At 42.2% G+C, this 26,440-nt stretch overlaps 2 protein-coding genes across 3 annotated transcripts; one reads left to right on the top strand and one right to left on the bottom strand.

Moving 5' to 3' along the window:
- Window positions 1-243: 243 nt before the first annotated feature.
- ufd1l (ubiquitin recognition factor in ER associated degradation 1) lies at window positions 244-10,995 on the bottom strand. Of its 2 annotated transcripts, none has more exons than XM_024438491.2 (12): window positions 10,839-10,995; window positions 10,302-10,434; window positions 10,038-10,070; window positions 9,795-9,916; window positions 3,199-3,329; window positions 3,023-3,095; window positions 1,781-1,849; window positions 1,599-1,667; window positions 1,460-1,510; window positions 1,235-1,323; window positions 1,001-1,085; window positions 244-841 (listed from the first exon to the last, which is right to left on the bottom strand). In XM_024438491.2, the coding sequence occupies exons 1-12, from the start codon at window positions 10,839-10,841 to the stop codon at window positions 770-772; spliced, it is 930 nt and encodes a 309-aa protein (XP_024294259.1). In that variant the 5' UTR covers window positions 10,842-10,995; the 3' UTR covers window positions 244-769. The 2 variants fall into 2 exon arrangements, with proteins under 2 accessions (XP_024294259.1, XP_024294260.1); XM_024438492.2 differs by having other exon boundaries at window positions 244-838.
- Window positions 10,996-11,142: 147 nt separating this feature from the next.
- cdc45 (CDC45 cell division cycle 45 homolog (S. cerevisiae)) lies at window positions 11,143-21,412 on the top strand. Its single transcript, XM_024438490.2, has 18 exons — window positions 11,143-11,343; window positions 11,562-11,621; window positions 11,726-11,818; window positions 11,936-12,073; window positions 13,009-13,158; window positions 13,729-13,787; window positions 14,315-14,363; window positions 16,158-16,219; window positions 16,316-16,366; window positions 16,505-16,624; window positions 17,144-17,275; window positions 17,533-17,631; window positions 18,164-18,325; window positions 19,714-19,852; window positions 20,184-20,267; window positions 20,425-20,543; window positions 20,690-20,766; window positions 21,040-21,412. Exons 1-18 carry the CDS (start codon window positions 11,293-11,295, stop codon window positions 21,102-21,104), a joined length of 1,710 nt encoding a protein of 569 aa, XP_024294258.1. The 5' UTR covers window positions 11,143-11,292; the 3' UTR covers window positions 21,105-21,412.
- Window positions 21,413-26,440: the final 5,028 nt, after the last annotated feature.

Below are 26,440 nucleotides of genomic sequence, written 5' to 3'. Positions count from 1 at the left end.
TGCCTCCATCCTCACCAACCAACCATGCAGCTCAGACTCATAAATCCCTAAATTATTCGCAAGTTGTTCTTGTATCCCTTTACTGTGTTTTGTTCTTGACTCCGCACACTTACCAATTACAATATGTAGCTATTTCAATACCTATTGATACACTTTAACATTAGGCTCTATAAACCAATATAATGGAAGCATCATTCCACACACAAATAATTTTAAGTAAAAAATAAACAGATCTATAGAGTGCACATTCAAAACACTGTACTTTACTTCAGAGTTGATAAATAAACAAACGAAATAGCATTTATCTATCACTCATCACTCAAAGTTCAAGTCCAACAGGTTCCAATGTCAGAGGAGCGTTTCCAAATTAATTTGATACATATTCCAAGAAAAATCAAACCCACTCCAACATTAACAACTGTCATTCCGTTGAAAGGTAAAACAATGATCTATGATATTTATCATATTGTAGTGAAAGGAAAGGGTTGCTGTCTTTGAATGGGCTCATACCAGCAACCCTGGACTCTAACCACAGTCCCAATAACATTCATTTTTTTAAATGTGCTTTTAACATGCTTACCATGGGCAAGACCATTACAATATGATCAAAGGAAAGTAACGCCTTGTTGATTCCTGCCAAGGGAAAGAAAAAAATGAACCCAGCTCTTTTCATGACCTGCCTTTATTGGTTGCTTATGGTGGGTGTGTGAGTATGTATGTGGAGTCTGCAGTCAGTCAGTCAGTCTCTGCAGTTGAATACTGTAGTGCCTCAAAGCTTTCTGCCACCCTTCTTGCGAAGTGACTTTCCCTCACCAGAGAAGGCGATGAATTCCGAATCCTCCTGAAAACATGCAACTAGCTTTAGCGTACATCATTCAAATCTGGCACATACAATTTGAACCATCTAAATACAGCTTTTATGCCTTCCTGGAATTTCAGTGTTTGCAAGAAAGGGATGAAGCAGTTTATGACATTTTCCTTCTTTAACCATCATACTTACATCCTCTGTTGTTTTCCTGGGCAGAGGCCTGGAGTTTCTGATGAAGGTGATCCTGCCAACCTTGTACTCATAGTTAGGAATCCCTCTGCATTGGGACAGAGAGGGGTTAAAGATTAAGATCAGAGCTGATTTCATCATAGCATGTCACATGTAGATGTGATCTGGATATACAAAAGTTGCCCAGATATGGGGAAAGGATTATGGGTTGTTTTAGGACTGATAATAGCTCCCAACCTTTTAATGTCACTGGGATCGATGGGGACGGGGCTGGGCTCGATGCCTTTCTTTTTGCCATCCAGGCGATTGCCTGAACCTGTGAAAGCCTATAGAGAGAAGTATTCAGACTAATTCATGGGTTGAATTGAAGATTGCATGAGCTTCGCATAAATGAAAGAGAACGTGAACCATATGGGTATGAACTGAGGTAAGTAAGGAAAAAATCCATAAGCATAAACTCACTCTGAATCTCATGTCCATTTCAGTCCAAGTGTTGGGGTCTCCTTCCTCCTCCTGTTGTGAGGAGTGATTAGAGTTCATCAAAACATACAGTATAAACACTGAGACCGGATTAGAAATACTCTACATGTGTTGTTCTTACTGTGGGCTCCTCTGGTGCTTTGTAACACCTCTCTGGTTCTTTGTAACCAAGCGGCGCATCAAAGTCCACCTGAGAGACAACAACAGGTATGGCTGGGTGAGGTAGAGCTATTAGGTACCATAATCTAAGTTAAAGTGTTGTGTCTCCACTTATGGTATGATAGATAGTACAGAAGATCTTACATTCATATCACATTCAATGATAGATACGGCCTTGTCTGGCTTAGTCTCCATCACTCGCAGTTCATAGATCTGAAATCAGTAAAGAGAAAGATAACAGGTCAGGCACAACTGTATGCCACTGCCGGGGGCACATTATTTGGGGAGGACGGGTTCATATTAATGGTTGGAACGGAATAAATGGAATGTTATCAAACACCATTCCCACCATTATTATAAGCCATCCTCCCCTCAGCAGCCTACTGTGATGCCACACCTTACATTTAGAAGAAACATTTCTGGTGACAAGTCAAATTCCATTACAGTTTTGCCTTGTGCATTGTAATACAGTCATCATACAGTATATGGCCAAATGTTTGTAGACACCCCTTCAAATGAGTGGATTTGGATATTTCAGCCACACCTGTTGCTGACAGGTGTATGAAATCAAGTACACATCCATACAATCTCCATAGACAAACACTGTCAGTAGAATTACCTTACTGAAGAGCTCAATTACTTCCAAAGTGGTATCATCATAGGATGCCACCTTTCCAACAAGTCAGTTCATAAAATTTCTGCCCTGCTAGAGCTGCCCCGGTCAACTGTAAGTGCCGTTATTGTGAAGTGGAAATGTCTAGGAGCAACAACGGCTCAAATGTGAAGTGGTAGGCCACACAAGTGACTAAAGCACATAAAACTTGCCTGTTCTCAGTTGCAACACTCACTACTGAGTTCCACACACACGCCTAAGATCACCATGCGCAATGCCAAGCATTGGCTGGAGTGGAGTAAAGCTCGCCACCATTGGACTCTGGAAACACATTCTCTGGAGTGATGAATCTCACTTCACCATCTAGCAGTTCGACGGACGAATCTGGGTTTGGCGGATGCCAGGAGAACGCAACCTGGTCCATACAGAAATGGTTTGTCGAGATCAGTGTGGAAGAACTTGATTGGCCTGCTCAGAGCCCTGACCTCAACTCCATCAAACGCCTTTGGGATGAACTGGACCGCCGACTGTGAGCCAGGCCAAACCGTCCTACATCAGTGCCCTACCTCACTAATGCTCATGGCTGAATAGATGTCCCCACAGCAATGTTCCAACATCTACTGGAAAGTCTTCCCAGAAGAGTGGAGGCTGTTATAGCAGGAATGGCGGGACCAACTCCATATTAATGCCCATGATTCTGGAATGAGATGTTCGATGAGCAGGTTTCCACATACTTTTGGCTGTGTAGTGTACCAATAACTTCAAACAGTTACCTTTTCATTGTAGTTAATTGCGACAACATCTCCTGTAGTTAAGCAGGCAAAGTTTCTCAAGGCATTTTCCAACCTATGAGAGTGAAGTGAAAAGTGAGAATCATTTGCCTATTTTTAATGACACTTAAAGACAATGTGCAGAGGTGAGTGATTAAAAGGTCTATAACTGTACATACACTGCTTTGGGGTTAGTGATATCCAGGAAGTCTGGGCTCTGTGGCTGGAACTTGGAGTATGTGGCCACCATGAGGTTCACACTCTCCACCTGGACCAGGCCCCCTTCCTCCAGCAGGAGATTCTGCATCATCTACAGGGGAAACACACAGGCAACCATGTCACTACAGACAACATACACACTAAAGTTCATGACCACAGAGAGGTGACGATTTTAATATATGATTTTAATACAGGGCCACTGACACGGCCCGCTACCACACTTGCGGGCTCTCCTTCACCGTGGCCAATGTGAGTAAAACATGTTAACGCGTTAACCCTGCCCAGACGGCATCCCTAGCCACGTCCTCAGAGCATGCGCAGACCAGCTGGCTGGTGTGTTTACGGACATATTCAATCAATCCCTATCACAGTCTGCTGTTCCCACATGCTTCAAGAGGGCCACCATTGTTCCAGTTCCCAAGAAAGCTAAGGTAACTGAGCTAAACGACTATTGCCCCGTAGCACTCACTTCCATCATCATGAAGTGCTTTGAGAGACCAGTCAAGGATCATATCACCTCCACCCTACCTGACACCCTAGACCCACTCCAATTTGCTTAACGCCCCAATAGGTCCACAGACGATGCAATCACAATCCCACTGCCCTAACCCATCTGGACAAGAGGAATACCTATGTAAGAATGCTGTTAATTGACTACAGCTCAGCATTTAACACCATAGTACCCTCCAAACTCGTCATTAAGCTTGAGACCCTGGGTCTCGACCCCGCCCTGTGCAACTGGGTCCTGGACTTTCTGACGGGCCGCCCCCCAGGTGGTGAGGGTAGGAAACAACATCTCCACCCCGCTGATCCTCAACACTGGGGCCCCGCAAGGGTGAATTCTCAGCCCTCTCCTGTACTCCCTGTTCACCCATGACTGCGTGGCCATGCACACCTCCAACTCACTCATCATGTTTGCAGACGACACTACAGTGGTAGGCTTGATTACCAACAACAACGAGACGGCCTATAGGGAGGAGGCGAGGGCCCTCGGAGTGTGGTGTCAGGAAAATAACCTCACACTCAACAAAACAAAGGAGATGATCGTGGACTTCAGGAAACAGTAGAGGGAGCAGCCCCCTATCCACATCGACGGGACAGTAGTGGAGAAGATGGAAAGTTAAGTTACTCAGCGTACACATCACGGACAAACTGAAATGGTCCACTCACACAGACAGTGTGGTGAAGAAGGCACAACAGCGCCTCTTCAACCTCAGGAGGCTGAAGAAATTTGGTTTGTCACCGAAAACACTCGCAATCTTTTACAGATGCACAATCACTGTCTGGTACGGCAACTGCTCCGCCCACAACCGTAAGGCTCTCCAGAGGTTAGTGAGGTCTGCACAACACATCACCGGGGGCAAACTACCTGCCCTCCAGGACACCCTCACCACCCGATGTCACAGGAAGGCCAAAAACATCAAGGGCAACAACCACCCGAGCCACTGCCTGTTCACCCCGCTATCATCCAGAAGGCGAGGTCAGTACAGGTGCATCAAAGCAGGGACCAAGAAGCTGTTTTTCAGTCTCTATCTCAAGGCCATCAGACTATTAAACAGCCATCACTAACAACTCTAGCCACTTTAATAATTACAAATTGGATGTAATAAATGTATCACTCGTCACTTTAAACAATGCCACTTTATATAATGTTTACATACCCTACATTACTCATCTCATATGTATATACTGTACTCTATACCATCTACTGCATCTTGCCTATGCCTTACGGCCATCGCTCATCCATGTATTTATATGTACATATTGTTATTCCTTCCTTTATACACACACGTGTACGGTAGTTGTTGTGAAATTTTTAGATATTACTGCACAGTCAGAACTAGAAGCACAAGCATTTCACTACATTCACATTAACATCTGCTAACCATGTGTATGTGACCAATAAAACTTGATTTGATTTTAAATGTTTTGACTGTTTGAGTACTCCAATATCGAAAAAATTTTTTTGAACAAGGCCCGCTTTGGAAAAAAATATGGGAACAGTGCGCAATGATGCCTAATTAATCACAAACATTACAGATAACAAATCCTAATTGCCCCATAGAGACAGTGTACAAAATATTATGAACACTTGCTGTTTCCATGACATAGATGAAAGCTATGATCTCTTATTGATGTCACTTGTTAAATCCACTTCAAATCAGTGTAGATGAAGGAGAGGAAACAGGTTAAAGAAGGATTTTTAAGCCTAGAGACAATTGAAACATGGATTGTGTACAGTGTGTGCCATTCAGAGGGTGAATAGGCAATACAAAAGATTTAAGTGCCTTTGAACTGGGTATGGTAGAAGGTGCCGGGCGAACCGGTTTGAGTGTGTCAAGAACTGCAAAGCTGCTGGGTTTTTCACACTCAACAGTTTCCTGTGTGTATCAAGAATGGTCCACCACCCAAAGGATATCCAGCCAACTTGACACAACTGTGGGAAGCATTGGAGTCAACATGGGGCCAGCATCCCTGTGGAACACTTTCAACACCATGTAGAGTCCATGCCGTGCCAGGCATAGACTGACCAGGTGAAAGCTATGATCTCTTATTGATGTCACTTCAAAACCAGTGTAGATAAAGGGGAGGAGACAGGTTAAAGAAGGATTTTTAAGCCTTGAGACAATTGAGACATGGATTGTGGATTGTGTACAGTATGCCATTGTTGTAAATAAGAATGTTCTTAAAATGACTTGCCTAGTTAAATAAAAGGTTCAATAAAATAAAACATGCTCAGAAGAATTGAGGCTGTTCAGAGGGTAAAAGGGGATGCAACTCAATATTAGGCAATGCCATTTTAATATTAATTCATTCAAACCGTAATATCAACTGGTTATATTATATCATGAAACACAATCTTTAAAAATTTCAGTAACCTTAGCAGTGGTGCTTGTTTGTAGAAGCCGATGGCTGTGCACTGGCATAGCCTTGTTTTGTTAATTTAGCAGACAAGATACGCTTAATTCCTGAGCCCTTAACACTGTCAAGACACATGTTATAGTAAAAAACACGATGTAATATAAACAGAATTAAACAAGATATTTTTTCCAAGTTAAATAAAAGTGATGCATCACGCATCTGGAACACAGAATGAAATTGTGTAATGGCTGTCTCGACACCAAGAAGTACCAAAAGTGTCTGTTCAGAAAAGCAGAGAGAGTCCGGAGAGACGCAGCTTATTCAGGGTCCCAGCCCCAGACACATATGACCAGCTGCTAGATATAGGAATTCAACCGCTACAAGCACCGTTTTTCTGTGCATCATTGGCTGCAAGTGACAAAAAAGTGATCACTACACGAAAGTAGTTAAAGTGCTCTACCTTCGAACAACATAGCTATGATTTTTTGTTTGTTTATTATCCCAGTATTAATCATTACCCTCTTCATTGACTTATCAGTTAGTGTTGCACATGTCCTACAGGCTCACATTTGTAGGCTACATTTAATAATATATTCAGTTGATCATGATGACAATTGTAGCCTAGATCCTTTGTACCGATTTTCCCCACTTAACAATGAAGTAACTGATAGGCCCATTTTATGTGGCACATGCAAATGTGTTACATAATGCATTATGACAGTCTCAGATATTAAAACCTTATTTTCCTTTTATTTAAGGTCAATTTTACAACTACTTCTGGTAAAGTAACATATACTTAAGAGGTCCTTTGGAAATAATTGGTACATGTCTTCAAAGTAATCAGCCCAGAGCAATACCAAAAGTATTTGATGCAAGAACTACGGACACAATGTGCACCTCACAAAAGACCTCATCCAACATCAAGGTGCCCAAGTCCAGTTTGACATTGCACAGAAATTCAGCAGGACCATAACGAGAGAAGACAGACCTCATGCAGCGATTTGATAAAGACTGAGCTGACACCAAAGTCTGGAAAGCACTCAATCTCAAGTAAATCTGAGGCCATCAACCATATACTAAGTGTGCTTCTTCATCAGAAGGAGTTTGCTTTGACACCTGGCAGGTTCTACCCGAGCTTCCAGAACTCCAAAATAAACCTGCTGCACAAATTGGACTATGAGGAACAAGTGTAATGGATCAGATTCAGCAATCAAACTGACCTTACACCGTGAGAAGAACAAATGGTCTGCCCTTTTGGCACGCAGACAAAGGCACAAATGTTGACTGTTGATTTCAACTGTGGTGCTGAAACTCTGGAATGGAAACTGTCATCTTAAATGCCACAGTAATTTAAGAAAGAGGAAAACCGTAATACTGAAACAAATGACAACGTAGACTGGCAAAACATGTATTTACTTTTAGAACGTTACATTCTTTGTTGCATTTATTTATGTAATTATTTTCACTTTCTCCACATATTGTTACATTACAGCCTCACTCTAAAATGGATTTGAAAAAATCCTCAATCTACACACAATACCCCATAATGACAATGCAAAAACAGATTCAGAAATGTTGGCTAAAAAAAAGTAAATACATTTCCATAAGTATTAAGACCATTTACTCAGTACTTTATTGAAGAACCTTCTTGGGTTTGATGCTACAAGCTTGGCACACCTGTATTTGGGGAGTTTCTCCCATTCTTCTCTGTAGATCCTCTCAAGCTCTGTCAGGTTGGATGGGGAGCGTCGCTGCACAGCTACTTTCAGGTCTCTCCGGAGATCAAGTCCGGGCTCTGGCTGGGCCATACAAGGACATTCATAGACTTGTCCCGAAGCCACTGCTGTGTTGTCTTGGCTGTGTGCTTAGGGTCGTTGTCCTGGAGGTGTACCGTCGCCCCAGTCTCAGGTCCTGAGTGCTCTGGAGCAGGTTTTCATCAAGGAGCTCTCTGTACTTTGCTCCGTACCTCCCCTTGAGCCTGATTAGTATCCCAGTCCCCGCCGCTGAAAAACATCCCCACAGCATGATGCTGCCACCACCACCACCATGCTTCACTGTAGGGATGGCCAGGTGATGAGCGATGTCTGGTTTCTAAAAACCTGTTTTCGCTTTGTCATTACGGGGTATTGTGTGTAGATTGAAGTTAAAAAAATTTTTTTTTAGAATAAGGCTGTACTCTAACAAAATGTGGAGGTGAAGAGGCCTGAATACTTTCCGAATGCACTGTACATCCTTGCAGTTGCATGAGGTAGTAGCACAATTGTCACAGCAGCCATGTTTGGGTGATATTGGTTGCATGCCTTAATCATCAAAGAGCTTTAAGAGTTTCAACTGCCTACAGCTGGTTCTGTTTGACACATACAGTCCCTTCTTATATGAAACTCAAACAAGCTGTCTTCCACGGTACAGGATAAATTCATTTTAGCTCATGACATTCCTCCCTGCTCTTCCATATGCCTGCATGTAGTAGGACTCAAGGTCTTGAGGTGGTCCATAGTTGACTACATGACACGCTTAAAGTCTATCCCCATTCCCAGTGCTGAAGTAGCCATCACAACTCTGAGATTAGATTACTCATTTTTCAAGGCTGCGATTATGTGCAATTTTATGCCCTTGGTTGTCTCTGAGCGGTGGATGTTGAAAAGCCAGTTTTCCAGTGTGTCCTCTGCTCCTGCTGGATGCACAGATTTCTCCCCAAGGAACTGCTGAAAAACCTTGTTGTACAGCAAAGAACAGTCTTCAATTATCCTACAGTATATGACAGTCCTTGGGGTCTCAGGCCCTGAGCAACCATGAATTCTAAATGGCATCAGTAGTTCACAAAGTAGCCTAAGCGGAAAATATACGGGACGCAATTATTCCAAAACTGCTGCTTGTTGTTGGAACACATTTTCCTACTTCAATCAACCAGTCCATTTTGAATTTGTGACAAAACTGATGCCATTTGGCAAGGAATGTAGGTTGTGTGTCTCATCAGTTAGATAAGTTTTTATAGGCATTTATTTCTGTAGGCCAAACGGGAGCTTGCGTGCGCCCTCAGCACGCGTGTGTAGAGGGAGCGGTCGGAATGCAATTGAGTGAAAGAGACACGGAGGGGAAAGGGAATTTAGGGAGAAGAATTGTATTATTTTTTGTTGTGCCCCACAAATGCACATGTACAAATGGAACACTAGAGTCAAAGCAAATTAACGTTTGTTTTTTTAGGGGTAAGGGTGACAAAATTTCACTTGCCCGTTCAGGCAGCCACAAAGCACATTCCACCAAATAGTTTTGCAGTATTTGAAAAAAAAAGTGATCTCTGGTTAAAGTTGGAGTTTTAAAGTAGTCCATTAGAGTACTCATGCCCATCCCTAACTTTAATGCACGTGACATAACATACACGGTTCCCAATTTAAAGCATCCATCCATACACACACACACACACACACACACACACACACATATTTTTTTTTTTTAGGTGTTCTCACTTTATTTAGACAGAAAGGAAATCAGAGGGGGAAACAGGCAAGAAGGAGAGAAACAGTGGAAAGGGTGGGGATCAAACCCTGGTCTCTTGTGGGGAGTCTTATATATGTGACTTGTGCCAGGGAGTGTTACCACTTCACTACAGCTCTGCAGTTAAAGCATCCTTTGATAGAAATATGGCACAAGGTTTATAAAAAAATAAGTGTTGAAATAAAACAACCCTGCTCACCCAGTGTGGCAGGTAGCAAATCCCCTCATCTGCTACAAACTCCAAGACACCACAGTGTGTCATTCTGTCGGAGTTCTTGTTGGTAAGTTTGAACAACATGGGGTAGGTGATGTTAAGTCTGCCTTTGGGGGAAAAGAGTGAAGGGTAAGAAGAAGTCATCTGTTGGGTATAAAACTCTGGTTCGGAAAAATTGCATATGTAGATCATCAGAGTTTAAATCTGGATAAAGTAGGAGTTACTTACTTAGTTGGTCAAGTGCAGATGGCGGCATTATAACTATAATGAGAAAACAGAGCAATATGAGCACTAAAAAAAACACTTACAGAGCAGGATAAGGCAGAATCAATTGACAGTAGGATGACAGTGACTGCAATCTCTACAGTCACTTCACTTGTGTATAGGACACTGGGGCAAAGCTTAGGTGTCAAACTCCATACATTCCTGGTATAGTTATGATATATTTAAAAGTTGGCAATTTATAGAATTGCCATCATATAGAATAATTACTTTTTCCTCCCTTCTCCACATCAGACCGGTCGTTGGGACCCGCCAGCATGGACACAGAGTAGCAGCGGTATTGAGTGGAGAAGCGGTTTTGGAAAGTCCGTGGCATCGGGTGGTCAAACATGTTGAAGGAAAACTGTGGCAAATATTTTGAAAAACAAAAAGTAGTTAGGTCAGGTAAAAATTAGTTATTTTTAGACAGTTGGTTAGACAACGTTACCCTGACTGATTTCAAATCCAACTTTAATTTCAAACATCATCATCATACCAACTAGTTAGCCTACTTCATGTAAAACTAGCTGACAAGTGACACCATTTAACTTTTTAAAGCTGTACGATTCACAAGTAAAGTTGCTGAGCAAGGTAGATATAAATTTGTCAGAATGATGGTGCATATTTCCTTTGATTTGAATGGCTAACTATTTCCTACTATCAAGCTAACAGTTAACGGTTAGCTAGTGAATTCCGATACGATGTGGCACTGGTTATGTTAGCATTTTTCATAAGCAACAGTCAAAACCAGTGTTGTCGAGTACTTACCATGATGAAAATTAGCACTCCAAACTTTATATCTCAAAATGTATCGAATAAAGCTATACTAAATAGCGTATTCTCCGACAAACTGCCTGCTGAAACTCCAATGTTATCTTCCGCTTAGCCGCAACGAAAGCAGGAAGTGACGGATTACCCAAAACAAAGCATGAACACCAATCAGAATCCTAACACCAACATTCTATCCTTTGTGATTGTCTAAACGCGGTGCCGCCTACTTGCATGCAATTTCTATTGGTCAGTTTTACATAAGCCTACAAAGTGGAGTTTTATTGGTTGTTTAACATTCGGCAGCTGAAGTGCGAATTGGCGCCATATTTCCAACAAGGACAATTTGACCATACGACAGAAAAGCTCCTGGCTGCATTGAACAATAATAAAGTACCCGTAAAGTTATTTTATATTTTTCTGTTTTTATACAAACTTAGGAATATATTGTAAAATGTTTATTACGGACATAAGAAAGGAATTCTACGACGTTGTTGTCAACCAGGTAAGAACTTCTGACACTGGATTTAGTTTCCTGTTAACTAGCGCGTTATCTAACCGCAGAGAGGGGTGAAAATAGGAACACCACCGACATTTTTCAGTCAACTAAACGTTAATTATTCGCCTGCTATTTTTGCTAAATAAAATAGGATGTTAACGCTAACGTTACTTTTTACAAACTTCTGTGACTTGACTATTGACCTGTTCCTCCATTACTTTCAGAGAGTTGCCCTCCTGGTGTCATCTGATATCGATGCACTCTGCGCCTGTAAGATATTACAGGTAAGTCAAGGCCCCATCTTTTGCTGTCATAAGTTAACTGATCTGCTACATGTTTGTCTAATTCACATGTTTTCTTACTGCCTCTTTCACCCCCATCTACCCAGGCACTGTTTCACTGTGACCAGGTCCAGTACACCTTGGTGCCAGTGACAGGTTGGCAAGACCTTGGTACCGCCTTCTTAGAGCACAAGGAGCAGGTAATGTGAGACACCTGTCCACACCTGAATTACCCTGGAATTCACCTTATTGTGTCTAACATGATTATCAAAACTACAAACATCCATGAAGGTGTCTGTTATTTGCTCTCATTTCAGTTCCGCTGTTTTGTCCTGATCAACTGTGGGGCCAATGTTGATCTCCTGGAGACCCTTCAGCCAGAGGAAGATTCCATCTTCTTCATCTGTGACACACACAGACCTGTGGATGTAGTTAATGTCTACAATGACACCCAGGTGAGCAGTCAATGTCTATCCTAAATGACAGCCTTTTCCCTACATAGTGCAAAAGTAGCACGCTATATGGGGAATAGGGTGCCATTTAGGACATAGTCAATCAATAATTGTAGTTGAGTGCACTGGTCCATCACAAGCCCAGCTTCTAGACCAGTATTGTATTCTCGGTCTAGCCTTATAAAACTAGCTCACTGTGTGACTTATTTACTAATCTTTGTCTGTGCTTGTTTGATGCTTTTCCCACATCGGGAGGTATATCCGTGGGTGGTTCTGATTCAGAATGCATCGCCACGCTATGCCCAGGAACAAATTCAATTATTAGATGCTACTACCCTCTCCAAATCAATACCAAATATGGATGTCAGTGTTTGTTTGCACACGCTCCATTGTACTTCCTGTCTGTGTCAGCATGGTGCCCATGTTATGAGGCTGATTAGCTAGGACATACAGGTGTGAAACACAGGTGTGCGTGCAAAGCGAGAACACAACATGGGCACCATGCTGACACAGACATCTTTGGTTTTGATTTGGCGGGGGGTGGTAGCATCTAACAATATAATTTAATAGTTTCTTAAGCACTGCTCGTTCATGTAAGGGATGACATTTTAAGGACTGTCTACCAACTATGGATATACATTCCGACGTGGAACACGTGCTGTTACATAGGTAGTCATTTGATCGAGAGTTATCTCGAACGCATTCACTATGTAATACAATTAAACCTCTTAAGTTCAATTATTAATAAAGAGGTTTAAGTTTGGGCTAGTCCTTCACGGGGTTGCTTCACTTTGGCAGCAGTTGGGTGACTTCAGAGGAGGAAAGTCCTTTAGGGATACTGCCTTTGAGATGATAATGAGCACAGAAGTTGCTGTCCAGATGAAGAGCCAGTGTCAATCAGGGTTCTGAACTCAATCTCCCACAATCCAACCCCCCAGGTGAAGCTGATGATAAAGCAGGATGATGACCTTGGAGTGCCCTCCTATGATGACATCTTCCGCGATGAAGAGGAGGAAGGCGGCGATGACTCTGGGAATGAGAGTGACGGAGGCTCTGAGCCTTCTGGGAAACGGAGGCGATACGATGAGGTATACTATGCTGTAGAGCTGAGACGATAAACCAAAAATGATCGACACTGACCACACCGATCACTTATTGCAGGCATTTTGAATATATTGTTCAGTACGATAAGTAGCCAATACTAAAGAAATGTAAAGTTTGATATGAAATAAGTTTGCTAATAAGGGTGATTGTTAATAGGACAATTGATGACTACAACCATCAAACTAGTAGTAGTTTAAAGGATAAAAAAATGGTACATACTATTTTTAGAAACTTATCATTCTATTTATTGTTATCGCATCAATTAAATCCATATTGTGATAAATTGCCTTTTGTCCACATCGACCAGCACTACTATGCTGTATTGATGTCACAAAAGTTGATAATAAAAAATAAAAATGATCTTGATCCCATCCCACCTCTACTTAACCCTTTGATCCAAGGTGGATACATATTTCTGATTCTTATTCATGTTTATTTTGCCAGGTGTAATTTTATTTGCATATGACAATGTTGATTTCCACAAAAAGTAGACGAAGCCGATCAAGTTTGCAGTGATGTATTGTTATTTATACCAACATGTTCCCATGTTTTAGGGGGAAGTGGAGAGGAGGATTGAGCGACAGAGAGCAACGAGAGAGTGGGAGGCAAGGAGGTGACGTTTAAAGCCCCCATGCAGTCTTTTATCATTTAATATTTAAATCATCACTGTTTGGTTAATAAATCACTGTTTATTTATTGAAAATTACTCAAATATATTTGGTATAATTTATTTCCCTGGACCAACTTTGGCCCTTGAAATGCTCTGTCTGATCAAGTGGGCGTTAACAGACAAATTTGAAGATGTTTACATACACAGCCCTAATTGGCTGATAGGATGATCTAGAGCCCACCCCCGTACCCAGATGAACAGTCATTGACTCTTTATAATCGGATCACATTGTCATGATGTGGGCCAGAAGTTCCATCCCATCTGAACAGGATGAATTTCCAGGCATTTAAAAAAAAAAATGGCTCTTACACAAAAAGGGCAATAACACCAAAATTATGATATTTTGATCTCATTGTGTGGCCTTAAAAATTTAAAAAAATTACAACTGGTAAATCACGTTTTGAACCACACTGCCCCTTTAAAGGTTTAAACAGTCTTATAACTTTGACTTTTGAAACGTTTCATTTCAGACGTGAGATCCTGTTTGACTATGAGCAATATGAATACCATGGGACTTCGGTGAGTATGCATTATATATTGGTTATGTTGAAACTTGCTGTGTGTGCGATACATATATTATTGTAGAAACCCTTGAATCAGTAGGCATGTCCAAACTTTTGAACGGTTATGTGTGTGTGTATATGTTATATAAATAACATGGACATTTCTAAGTGACCCCAAACTTTTTTTCATTTTTATTTATAAAAAAATATATATATGGAGGTCACTTAGAAATGTCCAACATGAAAGGAGTTGCAAAATTAATAGGAAATATAGTCAAGACGTTGACAAAATTATAAATAATCATTTTTAATTGAAATAATAATTGTGTCCTTCAAACTTTGCTTTTGTCAAAGAATCTTCCATTTGTAGCAATTACGGCATTGCAGACATTTTGGCATTCTAGTTGTCAATTTGTTGAGGTAATCTGAAGAGATTTCACCCCATGCTTCCTGAAGAACCTCTCACAAGTTGGATTGGCTTGATGGGCACTTCTTACGTACCCTATGGTCAAGCTGCTCCCACAACAGCTCAATAGAGTTGAGATCTGGTGACTGTGCTGGCCACTCCATTATAGACAGAATACCAGCTGACTGCTTCTTCTCTAAATAGTTTTTGCTTAGTTTGGAGCTGTGCTTTGGGTCATTGTCCTGTTGTAGGAGGAAATTGGCTCCAATTAAGTGCCGTCCACAGGGTATGGCATGGCGTTGCAAAATGGAATGATAGCCTTCCTTCTTCAAGATCCCTTTTACCCTGTACAAACCTCCCACTTTACCACCACCAAAACACCCCCAGACCATCACATTGCCTCCACCATGCTTGACAGATGGCATCAAGCACTCCTCCAGCATCTTCGTTTTTTTCTGCTTATCACAAATGTTCTTCTTTGTGATCCGAACACCTCAAACTTAGATTTGTCTGTCCATAACACTTTTTTCCAATCATCCTCTGTCCAGTGTTTTTATTATTTAGCCCATCTTAATATTTTCTTTTTATTGGCCAGTTTGGGATGTAGCTTTTTCCCTGCAACTCTGCCTAGAAGGCCAGCATCCCGGAGGCGCCTCTTCATTGTTGATGTTGACTGGTGTTTTGCGGGTACAATTTTATGAAACTGCCAGTTGAGGACTTGCGAGGCGTCTGTTTCTCAAACTAGACACTCTAATGTACTTGTCCTCTTTTTCAGTTGTGCCCCTGGGCTTCCCACTCCTCTTTCTATTCTGGTTAGAGCCAGTTTACGCTGTTCTGTGAAGGGAGTAGTGCACAGCATTGTACGAGATCTTTTAGTTTCTTGGCAATTTCTCGCATGGAATAGCCTTCATTTCTCAGAACAAGAATAGATTGATGATTTTCAGAAGAAAGGTCTTTGTTTCTGGCCATTTTGAGCCTGTAATCAAACCCAAAAATGCTGATGCTCCAGATACCCAACTAGTCTAAAGAAGGCCAGTTTTATTGCTTCTTTAATCAGAACCACAGTTTTCAGCTGTGCTAACATAATTGCGAAAGTGTTTTCTAATGAACAATTAGACTTTTAAAATGATAAACTTGGATTAGCTAAAACAACGTGCCATTGGAACACATGAGTGATGGTTGCTGATAATGGTCCTCTGTAAGCCTATGTAGATATTCCATTATAAATCAACCTTTTCCAGCTACAATAGTCATTTACAACATTAACAATGTCTACACTGTATTTCTGATCAATTTTATGTTATTTTAATGGACAAAAAATGTGCTATTCTTTCAAAAACAAGGAGATTTCTAAGTGACCCCAAACTTTTGAACATGTGTGTGTATATGTATGTATGTGTGCAGGCTGCAATGGTGATATTTGAGCTGGCATGGGTCCTGACTAAGGACACTAAAGATATGCTGTGGTAAGTGATCTTATGTTTTTTGTAAAATTATATAAATGTAATTTATTGCATATGCAGACTATGACAACAATCTGTTAAACATTTGATGTTGGACAGGTGGGCCATCATTGGGCTGACTGACCAGTGGGTTCATGATAAAATCACTCAGTAAGAATATTTCACTCCAACTCTCTTCTATAACACTTCAAATCTGATGCAACATGATGCCTACAAAGTTTTTGAAAAATACAAAGCTCATGTCTTACATGAGCACTAACTTCCTTGTGTTGTTCCTGTGCCTCCCAGTATGAAGTATGTAACAGACATCGCTACTCTGCAGCGCCATGTCTCACGTCACAACCACCGGAACGAGGATGAGGATAATTCTCTCTCTATCGACTGCATGAGGATCTCCTTCGAGTACGAGTATCCTTTAACTTCACTGGCCAAAGGACCAGGGGAGCTCAGACTTGTGCTTGACAACTAGTTGAGACCTAACTTTTTGAGACCTTTGATTCAGCTATTTTGTTGCTGTGGTGTTTTCTAGGGCTGTGACGATACCAGTATCATGGCAAGGAACGAAGACACGAAGTGGATTTAACTTCAGGAAAACAGCCCTAATGTTGGAAACAAACATAATTACGTTGTCATCCAGAGTCACATTTAGTTTATTTTCCAAGGTATAGCACACTAGTTTACGTACTGCAGGATTTTAAAGAAATTAAAAGGGAAGTTCTCATTTTTGCCTTGGTTTTGCCTCGATATTAACGAGTATCGCACAACTGGTATTGTCCCGGCCCTAGTTTTTTAAATTTGGGTCCGACGTGTTGTTAGTAAGCGTTGCCACATTCTTGTGGCTGTGTGTATGCTGTCCTGACTGTCACCCTCCCGTTCCTCCCTGTCATGCCTTTCTCTGTGTGTCAACCCCTTGACGCCCTGTCTCAGTCTGCGTCTGGCCCTGTACCAGCACTGGTCTCTGTTTGAGAGTATCTGTAACTCCTCTTACACCTCCTGCAACTTTAAGCTCTGGTCAATGCATGGCCAGAAGAAACTCCAGGAGTTCCTCGCTGACATGGGGTATGCTATCCCCAAGTTATGACTGTCAATTAGAATAGGATCTCCATCAAATGATCACTTTAGGAACATGCATGACTCTCTTTCTTGAATATCAATTACTAATCAATTAGTTAATGTAAGCTACAATTAGTCTGTAGCCTCTGAAGGACAAATGTCACTTCATCAAAAGTAATGGGCAGCAGTTTGTTTTGATTTATTGATAACAATGGATTGTTTGAAGGCATCATCAAAGATGGTTTCTGTTTGTGTTGTCCCAGCCTGCCCCTGAAGCAGGTGAAGCAGAAGTTCAACTCCATGGACATGTCAGTCAAAGAAAACCTGCGAGAAGTTATAGAAGAATCCTCCAACAAATACGGGTAAGAGTGTTTGTCTATTCTAGTGCATCAAGATATCTGTAATCCCCATTATCAATCACTCTGTGTATATGATGAATAAAATATGCCCTTCTCCTAATATGCCCAATATACTATTTTCAAGTACACAACACTGATGTCACGTACAGATGTGCGCAACTCTTGGCAGCATTAAGAAAGCCATTGCCATCTGCGCCCGTTCGACATTCACCTAGATTCACTTTTCTATTACTACAAAATACCTTTGGTGTTCTCATACGCATACAATGTTTTGATTCTCACTTTAACAGTCGCTAAGATTCCATTTGTTTGCAAGCTTTGGAAAGTAACTGTTTTGGGTACAGCAGTTGTAGTGTGAAATGCACTCATAAGCAACATGTAAATAGAGGCTTTTTTTTTTGCTGGCTTTCTAAATTCTAAGAACTCCCACTTGTTCTGCCACTAACTTGTGCGCATCGCCCTTGTGTGGCAATGTTTGTAAACACAGAAAAGGGTCTATAGCCCTCATTTAATGCTGTTTTCTCTGTCCCTTCAGTATGAAGGACATCCGTATCCAGACTTTTGGTGTTCACTTTGGCTTCAAGAACCATTTCCTGGCCAGTGATGTCGTGCATGCTACTGCCTCCCTGCTGGAGAGCACTGAGAAGGACGACAGCCCCGGCGACAACTTTATCAAGGCCCTCGACTGCCTCTCCAGGTACAAGCGCACACAAACTCTCCATAAGAAAAGCCTTTGACTGCCTGTCCTGGTGTAGGAGGAGTACTGGACAATCCCAGAAAGCTGGATTGTTCTCTTATTCCTTGTTGAGCTCATGATGAAATGTATAATGATTAACAGAGAGCACAGGGTCTTGGGCCCTCACGATGCTCGCCCCATGTTTGTGTTCACTTGGGATCAAACGGGAGAGGGACAAGGGTTGGGCGATATTACGATAGGAACGTTTATCGATGACGATTGACAGCCATCGACGATTGACAACCTCGTGATGTGACAAATGATGGTTTAGCCTATTTGAACTTGACTGGTGCTGCGCCATAGGCCTGAAGAACGAGGGTCGGACCGGGCAGCACACGAGTGACATTCAGAGTAATCTGCCTATTCCTGTTTGCTATAGCCTATTTCAATAAATAGCCTATGTTGTATAGGGCAGCAGAACGCAAGAGAGGAATTTAGGCTACACAGAATTCCACCAAAGCAGTGCAAAATGTCCATTCAGAAAATGTTTCTAGCTCTGTCGGATGGACAGACGTTAAAGCTTAAACTTATTACGTTTTATAACTGACACTCCTTAACTATATTGTCTAGCTGTTTAAAAAAAAAAAAACTTACGCTATATTCCCTTCTCTCCATTCAATATGACCTTTGGGCTAGGCCAGGGGTCTCAAACTTTTTGGGGCCGGGAACCACTTTTGTGATAGCAAATTCACCAGGGACCCCCCTCATTTTTCATAATTGATTGGATTTATAAAGCACCTTTCTACCAACCAGAAGTACTCAAATCAGTTTACATAGTAGGGGGAATCTCACCTCATCTACCACTAATGTGTGGCACCCACCTGGGTGATGCACAGCAACCATTTTCTGCCAGAACTCTCACCACACATCACCTATCAAGTGAGGAGGCCAATTAGGAATGAGGGGGATGATTAGGTGGCCATAATGGAATGGGGCCAGGTTAGGAATTTAGCCATGACACGGGGTTTAACACCCCTACACTAATGATAAGTGACATGGGATTTTTTAATGACTACAGAGTCAGAACACCTCTTTAACGTCCTATCTGAAAGATTGCACCCTCGTCGGGCAATGTCCCCTTCACTGCCCTGGGGCATTGGAATCTCCTTAGACCGGAGTGCCCCCTAGTCGTCGTCCCTCTCCCCAACACCACTTCCAGCAGCATCTGGTCTCCCATCCATTATGAGTATATAATCACGATATGACAAAGGTTCGCCCAACCCTAAGAGGGACCTATTTGAATTCTGTCCAATAGTAACACATTGTATTTGCAAAAAGTGTTACGGTGTGCACTAATGAATACACCCCAGGTGTTGGAATGATCCCATCCTGTTTTCTTTCCTCTGAAGGAGTAACCTGGAGCGTCTCCATGGTGGCATTGATTTGGCTAAGAAGAAGTTGATGGCCATCCAACAGACTGTAGCCAGTTGCATCTGCACCAACCTCATACTGTCACAGGGACCCTTCCTCTACTGCTACCTCTTGGAGGTGTGTGTTATACAGTATACTGTTACCACTGTAATATCACGGTACCAAAATGTCATGATACTTATGATGCCAACATTTTAGAATACCATAGTACCACTTCATATGATACTACCAAATGTTTTGGCCCTACTGTTTAAGAAGCCAGTGGCACCTGTTATAAAATGTCTATAAAGTCAGACATTTTTTATGAATTCTGTATAAAAAAAAAACGGGAACAAGTTTCATGGGACGGGGTGAACCGGACACTAGGTCACTCTGAATTGGCCTGGTATCGTTTGTAAAATGTTGGTATCGTGACAACACTAGTGTGTGACCATCCATCTCTGTGCAGGGAACTCCTGATGTGAAGCTGTTCTCCAAGCCCATGGCCTTGACCCTGCTCTGCAAGTACCTGCTCAAAGCCTTTGTCCGCTCTGTGAGTAACTCAGTATTTCACTTACCCATTGTCCAAGGCCCTGTCTAGCTCTTGCCCCTGGTCTTCAATTAGTTTCAAACAAAAATGACAGTGTTTTTAGATGTTGGTTTATGGTATTTTGCATTGCTCTTGCTTGTCTGCCTATGCCTGTACATAGACGAGGAATAAGCGATGTAAGCTGCTGCCCTTGATCATAGCTGCCCCCATGGATGTGGAGAAGAGAACTGTCATCGTTCTAGGCATCCCACCTGAGTCTGAGACATCCGACAAGAAGAAGTGAGTTCATAAGTTGTGTGCCTGTCTCTGTGCAAGCACTTGAATGTTCTTTATGTTTTGGGCAAAACTAAAACAAATGCTAATTTTAATCTTTCTTTTGTTCTCGCTCTCTCCCTAATTTCTTTGTTTCTCTCCCTCTCCAATAGTTTCTTTGGCCGTGCGTTTGAGAAAGCAGCAGAGAGCACCAGCTCCAGAACTCTCCACGACCACTTCGACACCTCTAGTAAGTAAAATGTTATTGTAATTGTATATATTTTCCACAAGAGGGCAGACATGACACACTACAGATGGGCCTTGTTTAGCAGTACACTGGTGTCGTACATATATTTCAGTACTTTATTTGGCTCTCATACAGGTGCTTTCTCAAGTCATTGTTACAGCTTTAATCATTACATCATGAGGTGTTTAAAAAAACATTTCCCTTGCACCTGCTAGCCATAACAGCTCAAATTGAGCAATACACATGCTCATACTTACCTATGTTTTGCCTTTGCAGTCATTGAGCTAAAGATGGAGGACAGGACTAAGTTTCTGGATGCCCTCATCACCCTGCTGTCCTAAGGAGTGAGCTAACTAAGACACACTGATGTATGGATAAAGTTCCTGAAATTGATATGTGAAATCTGTAGATGCTGGAAGAGACTGTATGACATTACAACTAGGTTCATGCCCAATGTGATGGAGAAATCTCTATTTTGTGCTTCACCTGTTTTGGCCAATGAAGAGTATTTTCCAATGTTTTGTATTTTCATTTCAGGATACTTTGTGATGCCTATATGTATATTGTACTGTTTTTCTAAGTGTATTGTGAGGGTTTGTGTTTTTAATCTCATGTAAATACATTCATGTAACACTTTTATTAAATGATATTTTATTGATGTATAATTATTGAAGGTACCATCTACTAAGAGAAGGAATGATACACTTGAAACATTTAGTTGTAATAACATTGAACTTTGGCGCAGAATGTGATATGGACCGTAGAAACTGCTTAACCATCTCCCTCAGTATACTGATCTGGAGCATAGGTTAACACACAGTCCGTGGCCCATATAGCACAGTATAAATACAGTTTCATGGATGGGTGGGATCCAAGTCCCTCTCTGTTGGCTAATTGAGCCCCATGTCTCAAATCAGTATGAGGTCATGACCCACAGAGAAGAGGGTTCTGGGGGGTTTCACAGGAAAGGCTGATCTGCTCGCCATGGTGAAAGCTAAACGTGCCAGAAGGAGCTTACTGAGCTAGGGGAGGGGGACGGGATCCTAATAGCAGACGTGGTGTGTCTGTGTATATTATTTTATTGCCTTGAACACAAATGTGGATGTGTAACAATCTGACTTCCTGCTGATTGAATGTTTGGATGTACAGTATTATTGTATGTTCTCAACTAACTGGAAAATGGTCAGATGAATTTGCTATGAAGATAAAACTCATACTGTTTACTGGTCTGGTGAGAGACATCTTATGATGTATAGTTCTAACGTTTACTATTTCATATCCTCTAAACACACCCCACTAGTTACTGGGTGGGTCCTGTTTATTTTTGAGTGATGTTATTACCTAAAGTGAGCTGATTGAGCCAAATTGTTTACTTTACTTGGAGTTTAGGAGAATGTCTCTAGATTGTAAAGAATTAGAATTTGGCCACTGGGATTCTTAACTTTGCAGCCATAACATCCCTAGTCTGGCTACACTATTCCACTGTTCCTTTACATTGTGAACTTCTTATCAAGGAATGTTCTGGCATCTGATGACGTCCTGTCTGCCTTTTCACCAAAAGGCAGCATGGTTGTGCCCCATCCCCCAATATCACCCTCACATAGCCTCGCCCCTAGTACCTATACCCCAACCATACAGAGGTCACATCTTTCAGATGCCAGTGAAACGTGGAGAAATTGTGAATTCCAGTCTATTATGGTGTCTGTCCCCCCCTGCTGGCATTTCTCTCAACCAAACCACTTCACCCCTCAAACCCCATCCTATTCTTCGGTCCCCTCTCACCTTTCCAACCCCCAGTGGTGGGGGGCCACTGGCCTTTCTGCTGCTCTGCCCCGGAGGAATGCAACACTACCCCCTGGTCATGTCACAACTACACGAACACACATGTGGCAGGAGAGGGGTAGTGTGTGGGACAGAGGGTATTTGAGGGCCTCACAGTCACACATGTTGCCTTTACTCCTTGAGGTTAAGCTACTTTGTTCACAGAAGGAGCCCAGTGACTACTTTACCCAAGAGCACTGTGTGAGAGTGTGTGTCACTGTCAATACAAGTATATCTCTTTATTTGTACAGGACTGGATATTTGTTAATTAGTTAGAAAGATTTAGAGATTTGAAAGTTCTAGGGAAAACATCCAACTTTCTTAATTTTACTTAATGATTAACAACTGCAACATCCTTCCAAACAAATCCACTTTCAGAGTGTAGGAAATTAGTTGTGATCTCTTCTACAGGTTACTCTAATTAAAAAATGTGGTCAATAAACTATGTTACAGTGGCTGTGAAGCATTCAGGCACATACATACATACAGCATGTCTCAATGACTTCTTGCACAGTAACCCTCTTTCTATCTAAAGCCTTTTCACTTGTTTTCTTCCTCTACCTAACAATCCAGGATTCCTGATAGGATTAGCCAGACTGGACGACCGGGAACAAAAGCCCACAGCTGACTCCCACTGTTGACGCCTGTCTCACAGAGACGCTATGCTGAGGAGGGTGAGTGGGCTACACACACATACATTGCCCTCCCCCAGTCATGCATTCACTGTGCCATCATCAGTAGCTCCCCAAAACAGCTGGGGTCTAAAGATGCCCCTCCCACTGTGACCTTTAACCTAAGTGACTGCCAACCTCTGTGACCTCTCACAGTTGTAGGGTCAGCCCATAGAATTAGAATATTAGGATCTCTATGGGTCAACCTCTGAAGCTGGCATTACTGTGTTCTTTCTAAAAGCACTCTTGAAAAAGATTTGAGTACAAATGTTCATGTGCAGTTTTCTTATTTTTTTCATTGGTAGTTTAGCAATGAACCTGACTACAGTGTATGCATGTATTCTTTCCTTTCTTAAAATATAGATACCATCGAACTACAGACCACATTGTGAACAAAGGACCCGGCGCTGCTTTCTGAACGTCTAACCATATACCCACCGTCATGGATGTGTGACTATACTGAATGTGAAGACACACTCATACACGCAGCATGGAGAGGCCAGTGTCTCAGATGAGTGGGCAGCCTCATTCACGGCCAGACCTGGGGCAAATTAAAGCTTTTCATGAGAAGGGACTCGCGCTGCACTTCCTTTAAACCTCAGAGAGGGAAGGGCCATTTTTTTTTACACTACCCTAGTTTCCCTTGACACCAGAGAGACATAGGGTGTCCAGCCCTGAGAGGTCTGAATCATGCTGTTTGTGCTACTTAGTACAAAGATAAACTTTGAGAATGATAGAATATGCTCACACACTCAAGAATTAGCTAAACACTCATTTCATCCTAAACAACTAGTTTGTTGTTTATTTTTCCAAAGCTGTTCTGTCGTTTGCAGAGCAAATCCACAGCAGTGCCTGGAATAGCAACACTGAATTTCCTGCAAGATGCAATTAATGTCAAAACAATGCTCTCCTCAGGATCCTGTGTGTGTGTGCTGTAAACATGTGGGCCAGCAGGCACAGCTGATACTAAAACCAACCTCCTCCATTAATTACAAAGACCTTGGGTTGACTAGACTGGGTAGATAGAGTACCTCTGGCATGGCATACACCCACACGTTAGGGGCAGCTTTTCTTAGGACATTAACTGTTTCTCTATATTATGGGTTGTAGGTAATTCCTGGGTTATAATTTGGTTTATTTGGTTGATCAATACAATCCCCCCTTTTAGCTGAAAAGTTAAGACAGACATACAAGCAGAGAGAGACTGACAGTGTTTTCAGTGAGCCATGATACCCGTGATAAATAAGAAATGTCTCTTCATCTGTCTTTTGACATTCCACAACCTGCAGGCCCTCTCCTTCATCTCATCTTCATTTCCTTAATCTCAGCCTAGTGCTTTCATGCCTTCTTTTTGGCCCGGTCTGTGTGTGTGCATGGCATGTTGTTGATTTCATGTCAAGTCTGGAACATGTTTTGGATTTTTTACACACCTTGTGGTTTCTTGGATGTGTTATCCGTTCTGTTCCATGTTTGAGTAATTGAGGGGTTTGTTGTATTTGTGTTGTGGGCGGCCTGACGTTATATTGGTGCACTATACAGTAGGCAAAATGGTGTTTAGAATCTGTTCATCTATTCTGGATGATTGGTGGGGTGTAAAATGGGATAGAACATTCGGAAAGTTTTCAGACCCCTTCACTTTTTCCACATTTTGTTACGTTACAGCCTTATTCTAAAATGGCTTTAAAATATATATATATATAAAATATATATACAGTACCAGTCAAAAGTTTGGACACCTACTCATTCAAGGGTTATACTTTATTTTTTTTACTATTTTCTACATTGTAGAATAATGCCAAGAGTGTGCAAAGCTGTCATCAAGGCAAAGGGTGGCTACTTAAAATAATATCAAATATAAAATACACTGCTCAAAAAAATAAAGGGAACACTAAAATAACACATCCTAGATCTGAATGAATGAAAAATTCTTATTTAATACTTTTTTCTTTACATAGTTGAATGTGCTGACAACAAAATCACACACAAAATATCAATGAAAATCAAATTTATCAACCCATGGAGGTCTGGATTTGGAGTCACACTCAAAATTAAAGTGGAAAACCACACTACAGGCTGATCCAACTTTGATGTAATGTCCAAGTAAAAATGAGGCTCAGTAGTGTGTGTGGCCTCCACGTGCCTGTATGACCTCCCTACAACACCTGGGCATGCTCCTGATGAGGTGGCGGATGGTCTCCTGAGGGATCTCCTCCCAGACCTGGACTAAAGCTTCTGCCAACTCCTGGACAGTCTGTGGTGCAACGTGGCGTCGGTGGATGGAGTGAGACATGATGTCCCAGATGTGCTCAGTTGGATTCAGGTCTGGGGAATGGGCGGGCCAGTCCATAGCATCAATGCCTTCCTCTTGCAGGAACTGCTGACACACTCCAGCCACATGAGGTCTAGCATTGTCTTGCATCTGGAGGAACAAGGGGTCTGAGGATCTCATCTCGGTACCTAGTGGCAGTCAGGCTACCTCTGGCGAGCACATGGAGGGCTGTGCGGCCCCCCAAATAAATGCCACCCCACACCATGACTGACCCACCGCCAAACCGGTCATGCTGGAGGATGTTGCAGGCAGCAGAACGTTCTCCACTGCGTCTCCAGACTCTGTCACGTCTGTCACATGTGCTCAGTGTGAACCTGCTTTCATCTGTGAAGAGCACAGGGCGCCAGTGGCGAATTTGCCAATCTTGGTGTTCTCTGGCAAATGCCAAACGTCCTGCACGGTTTTGGGCTGTAAGCACAACCCCCACCTGTGGACGTCGGGCCCTCATACCACCCTCATGGAGTCTGTTTCTGACCTTTTGAGCAGACACATGCACATTTGTGGCATGCTGGAGGTCATTTTGCAGGGCTCTGGCAGTGCTCCTCCTGCTCCTCCTTGCACAAAGGCGGAGGTAGCAGTCCTGCTGCTGGGTTGTTGCCCTCCTACGGCCTCCTCCACGTCTCCTGATGTACTGGCCTGTCTCCTGGTAGCGCCTCCATGCTCTGGACACTATGCTGACAGACACAGCAAACATTCTTGCCACAACTCGCATTGATGTGCCATCCTGGATGAGCTGCACTACCTGAGCCACTTGTGTGGGTTGTAGACTCCGTCTCATGCTACCACTAGAGTGAAAGCCCAGCCAGCATTCAAAAGTGACCAAAATATCAGCCAGGAAGCATAGGAACTGAGAAGT

Source organism: Oncorhynchus tshawytscha, linkage group LG12 (genome assembly GCF_018296145.1).
Source record: "Oncorhynchus tshawytscha isolate Ot180627B linkage group LG12, Otsh_v2.0, whole genome shotgun sequence".
Classification (NCBI taxonomy): domain Eukaryota; kingdom Metazoa; phylum Chordata; class Actinopteri; order Salmoniformes; family Salmonidae; genus Oncorhynchus; species Oncorhynchus tshawytscha.
The sequence above is the reverse complement of the archived record's forward strand: the minus strand, read 5'-3'. Positions and strand labels throughout refer to the sequence as shown.

Bases quoted from the DNA above. Each gene is read 5' to 3' on its own strand.
- ufd1l (XM_024438491.2), bottom strand. The intron at 9,917-10,037 runs GTAAGTAACTCC...TTTCCCCCAAAG, and splicing joins ATCTGCACTTGACCAACTAA to GCAGACTTAACATCACCTAC. The intron at 1,511-1,598 runs GTAAGAACAACA...TCCTCACAACAG, and splicing joins AAGCACCAGAGGAGCCCACA to GAGGAGGAAGGAGACCCCAA.
- cdc45 (XM_024438490.2), top strand. From the start codon at position 11,293: ATGTTTATTACGGACATAAGAAAGGAATTCTACGACGTTGTTGTCAAC. The intron at 18,326-19,713 runs GTACAAGCGCAC...TTTCCTCTGAAG, and splicing joins GCCCTCGACTGCCTCTCCAG to GAGTAACCTGGAGCGTCTCC. The intron at 20,268-20,424 runs GTGAGTAACTCA...GCCTGTACATAG, and splicing joins TCAAAGCCTTTGTCCGCTCT to ACGAGGAATAAGCGATGTAA.